The 5,216-nt window shown below is 42.6% G+C and overlaps 1 protein-coding gene across 5 annotated transcripts; it reads left to right on the forward strand.

The window, feature by feature from the left end:
* The first annotated feature begins 323 nt into the window (after nt 1-323).
* LOC115162061 (leucine-rich repeat-containing protein 57) lies at nt 324-4,990 on the forward strand. 5 transcript variants are annotated; one of them, XM_029712987.1, is made up of 6 exons: nt 324-513; nt 777-1,095; nt 2,658-2,793; nt 2,990-3,258; nt 3,371-3,556; nt 4,235-4,990. In XM_029712987.1, exons 2-6 carry the CDS (start codon nt 1,012-1,014, stop codon nt 4,274-4,276), a joined length of 717 nt encoding a protein of 238 aa, XP_029568847.1. In that variant the 5' UTR covers nt 324-513; nt 777-1,011; the 3' UTR covers nt 4,277-4,990. The 5 variants fall into 5 exon arrangements, with proteins under 5 accessions (XP_029568847.1, XP_029568848.1, XP_029568850.1 ...); XM_029712988.1 differs by having other exon boundaries at nt 849-1,095; XM_029712990.1 differs by having other exon boundaries at nt 962-1,095.
* Nucleotides 4,991-5,216: the final 226 nt, after the last annotated feature.

A 5,216-nucleotide genomic window follows, 5' to 3' on the forward strand; every position in this document is an offset into this window, starting at 1 on the left:
TCATGCACTACAAATGCTGACCCAGTACGTCCTGTTCTTGGATCTTTTGAATCATCTATGTAAATGGACACAAAATCCTGATACACAGTATCCAGACGTCTATTAATCAAATCAGATGGATCAACACCCTCCCTATCTTTATGTAGTCTCTCCAACACTTTTAGATCAACTACTGGATACAGGAATAGCTTTTTTTAGCGATTTTTATTTGCAATTCTTCTTTCAAATTTAACCCGCCGATATAGTTGTTCCTTTTCCATTTGATGAATGAATGGCCTCTGGATTTGTTCTTGCTCTACTGCCAACTAGCGGATTGGCTGAGCGAGCCACATATGCACTGACGTCAAGCTGTTAGCTTCCTAACGACATGTTTATTGTTCGAGCAGCACTACTATGTCCTAGGCTTGTATTTAGGTTTGACTAGTCCAATAACCCTCATAGTTATCTGTTCCTAATATATAACTTACAATTTACAGACAAGTATTGCACGAGAAGGACAAATCAGCTCGTGAGGTAAGTAAAACTAAAATCCCAGATTGTCTAACGTTAACTCGCTGGCTAGCTATGCTAACAGCCTCAACAATATCTACCATCCTTGGGAAAATATTATTTAAAAGAACAAATAGGTATGACCCTTTGCTGTTATAGTACTAGATAAATTACTCCCAATTTCAATAATATGCATGAATGTCTCAAAGCTTGCCTCAGACAGTACTAGTAGTAGGGTAGCTAACGTTAGCTTCTTACATCATGTTCCTTATTTTCTTGTTTGTCAGCTACTGTTAACGGATAGTTAAACGCCGGCAGCAGCAATTAATGATTGATTTGTATAATTGATCTCTTATAAGGGCCACACTGACAACCAGGGAAGTATCTATCTTAAAGGCACAACCCCAGTATATAGTACCACCATCACAATAATAGGCTAGCTGATTACATAAGCGTGTGACCAACTGTAAAGTTGAAGATCATCACTTAGGAGAGCCGCATCAGCGGGAAACTACAACAAAGATGGGAAACAGTGCCATCAAAGCCCATCTGGAAAACTCACAGAAGACTGGGATCTTTCAGCTGACAGGGAAAGGTCTCCCTGAGGTAAGAATTGCATGCACACACAGCCCATTTATAGTCTGCTTGTTAAAATCAGCACTCCACGGCAGTCTGCTAACTGGTGCTTCGTTTATTTAGCAGAATTCCATTCAGTTGTTGTAGTCGACGGTTTGAATGTATGTATACTGAACAATGAAACCATGTTTCATGAGCTGAAATAAGAGCCCTAGAAATGTTCCATATGCACAAAAAGATTATTTCTCTCAAATTGTGCACAAATTTGTTTACATCCTGTTAGTGAGCATTTTTTGCCAAGATAATCCACCCACCTGACAGGTGTGCCATATCAAGAAGCTGATTAAACAGCATAATCATTACACAGGTGCACCTTATGCTGGGGACAATAAAAAGGCACTCTAAAATGTGCAGTTGTCACCCAACAGAATGCCACAAATGTCTCAAGTTTTGAGGGAGTGTGCAATTGGCATGCTGACGCAGGAATGTCCACCAGAGCTGTTGCCAGTGAATTTAATGTTAATTTCTCTGCCATAAGCTTCCTCCAACGTCGTTTTAGAGAATTTGTCAGAACATCCAACCGGCCTCACAACCGCAGACCATATGTAACCACGCCAGCCCAGGACCTCCACATCTGGCGGATCGTCTGAGGCCAGCCACTCGGACAGAAACTGTGGGTTTGCAAAACCCAATAATTTCTGAACAAACTCAGAAACCGTCTCAGGGAAACTCATCCGTGTGCTCGTCGACCTCACGACTTCAGTGGGCAAATGCTCACCTTCACTGGCACGCTGGAGAAGTATGCTTTTCACGGATGAATCCCAGCTTCAGCTGTACCGGGCAGATGGCAGACCGCTTGTATGGCATCATGTGGTCAGGTGGTTTGCTGATGTCAATGTTGTGAACAGAGTGCCCCATAGTGGGGGTATGGGCAGGCATAAGCTCCGGACAACGAACACAATTGCATTTTATCGATGGCAATTTGAATGAACCGAGATACCCTCACGAGATCCTGGGGCCCAATGTCGTGCCATTCATCTGTCACCATCACCTCATGTTTCAGCATGATAACGCACGGCCTCATGTCGCAAGGATCTGTACACAATTCCTGGAAACTGAAAACGTCCCAGTTATTTCATGGCTTGCATACTCACCAGACATGTCAACCGTTGAGCATTTTTGGAATACTCTAGATCAACGGGTACAACGGTGGGTTCCAGTTCCTGCCAATATCCAGAAACTTTTCACAGCCGTTGAAGAGGAGTGGGACAACATTCCACAGGCCACAATCAACATCCTGATCAACTATGTGAAGGAGATGTGTCGCACTGCATGAGGCAAATGGTGTTCACACCAGATACTGACTGATTTTCTGATCCACTCCCCTACCTTTTTTTTAAGGTACAGTGCCTGTGCCCAACATATTCAGTTTTGTATTCTGTCATGTGGAGTCCATAGATCAGGGCTTAATGAATTCATTTCAACTGACTGATATCCTTATATGAACTTTAACTGAGTAAAATCTTAGAAATTGTTGCATGTTGTGTTTACCTTTGTTCAGCGTATTTCTTCCCCCCACTAACATATTTCAGTTCCCCGAGGAGCTCCAGAGGTTGACTGGAAACCTACGGACTGTAGATCTGTCTTCCAACAAGATTGAAGTGCTGCCTGCCGCCATAGGAAATTTCCTTCAGATGAAGAGTCTGACCTTAAATTGTAATAAACTCAGTAAGTGGTTGCTACATCTCCTCAGATTCTGTCTTATACTACAGCATCTGCTGATGACAAATTATTAACCCTTTGCTTTCAGTGAATAATGAATGCCCATTAGGTGCATTGATTATTGATGTGAATTCCTCTGCTTCAATCAGTCTCTATAGCTAGGCTATATATTAAGTTAGTGTGTCTGTTTTGTGCTACATAGCAAGTCTCCCAGATGAAATTGGGAAGCTTAAGAAACTAGAGACCCTCTTGCTGAATGGGAACCAACTGACGCAGCTCCCTAGCGGTGTAGGGCAGTTGAAAGCGTTGCGCACCCTCAGCCTGTCTGGGAACAAGTTCCGGGAGTTTCCTGGCGGCCTCGGCTCCCTACGACACCTGGACGTCCTGGACCTGTCCAAGAACCACATCCAGGCTGTGCCTGCTGAGGTAGCGGCCCTGCAGGCCATCGAGATCAATCTCAACCAAAACCAGGTAATCAGGTGTTTATGGGTGCATCTCAAATGGCACCCTATTCCCTATATAGTGCACTATTTTTAGCCAGGGACCTAATCTAGAATCAAATCTATATAAATTATGATCCCAGATTTCAGTGGTGTCTGCGGAGGTGTCCACCTGCCAGAGGCTAAAGGTGCTGAGACTGGAGGAGAACTGTCTAGAGCTCACCTCCATCCCTGTGTCCATCCTCACCAGCTCCCAGGTGTCTCTGCTCTCTGTGGAGGGCAACCTGTTCGAGGTGAAAAATATGCGGGACCTGGAAGGGTATGAGAAGGTGAGGCGTGAAACAAATTCTTGTTTCTTTAACTTGCTGCCTACTGCCAAATGAATGGTCATGGTTACAGCAAGGAACAGTCATGCTGCTGCACTAAATCACTAAGCTGTCTTTATATCTATTGTAAACTAAACCACTCATGAGTTTCAAAGGCATTGGTTTGAAATATGTCCGTCCCCCATGGTTGACGTAATTTGTTTGTGATCAGTGTGGAAACAAGACTCTTTCCCCAGAGTGGTGGACTACCTCAACAATAATGGGATTTCCTGTTCAACATAAGGAGGATCAAGTGAAGAAAGTTGTGGCTCAGACAGCTCTAGTATTCTTTCCCAGCCATAATCCCTGCACTTGACATAATCAGCGGTCAAATATAGCCCCTGACACTAAATACATCTATGACGTTTCATGATGATATTACAGTGTTGAAATTATGTTGTGAAGCTTAAAATGACAATCGAATTTCCCAAGCTTGGAATAATCAAGGTCTAATCTGATGGATTATCTTTTACTGAGTTAGTTCATATAAGGAAATTAGTCAATTTAAATATTACCTATTATAATAGTTAGAACTTGAACCAACCATTCAGTGCTTACACAAATAGCTAATCTCTTCAGTTGTTATGCTGTCCGTAGTGTCCCAGATGTGACTAATGGCGATCTCATTTGTTTACCCTACAGTACATGGAGCGTTTCACTGCAACCAAGAAGAAGTTTGCCTGAAGAGTAGCGAGAGGGAGCATCCCCCTGAGTCCAGCTTGTGCACTACACCCAAGCACCCTCCCTAGTCCCTAGTGGTTGTCTTACTACAGTATATATGGCTTCTGCACTACAGCAACAGGTTACAACAGTAAGAACCACAGTAGAATGAGTACTGATTGACAGCATGCTATGATCTGTGTATGACAGCAACAGGATACCATGGATGGTTATAGAGAACTATGTGAACAGTGGACGATAGACAGTGCATTCACTTACGATATTCATAGAAATTGCATCTTGAATACTAATTTACGAACGAAAACCTAAGCAGGTTATACTTAAATAGTATAGTGGGCTAAAATGTCCCTGTACATACATTTGCTTTTAACTGCATATAAATTATCAAACAATACAATTGTTGTAGAAGTCAAACACCTCGGTTCAGTATCAAGCAGTGTTTTGCCTGTCAGATAGTATTTGTGCCGTGACCAGCAAGCGAATGAAAACTGTAGTACAGAATGTCAGGCTTACCCTGTGGATCTGGAATGGGACGTCACATTTTTTTTGTAGCTCTGGTCCAGAGTGTTTATTTTCAGCTGAGGAAAGCTGTTTCATCAGCATGCCACACATAAAACCTTGGACCAGAGCTAGATTTTCTGGTGCCGTGAAAGAATGAAGAAAATCACAGCCTAAATGTAAACAAATCTATACTGAACAAAAATATAAACGCAACAATATCAATGATTTTACTGAGTTAGTTCATGTAAGGAAATCAGTCATTTTAAATAAATTTAGGCCCTAATCTATGGATTTCTCATGATTGGGCTGGGGCATAGGCCCACTCACTTGGGAGCCAGGCCCAGCCAATCAAAATGAGTTTTTCTCCTCAAAAGGGCTTTATTAAAGACAGAAATACTCCTCAGATTCATCAGCTGTCTGGGTAGCTGGTCTTAGACAATCC

Source organism: Salmo trutta, chromosome 25 (assembly GCF_901001165.1).
Source record: "Salmo trutta chromosome 25, fSalTru1.1, whole genome shotgun sequence".
Classification (NCBI taxonomy): domain Eukaryota; kingdom Metazoa; phylum Chordata; class Actinopteri; order Salmoniformes; family Salmonidae; genus Salmo; species Salmo trutta.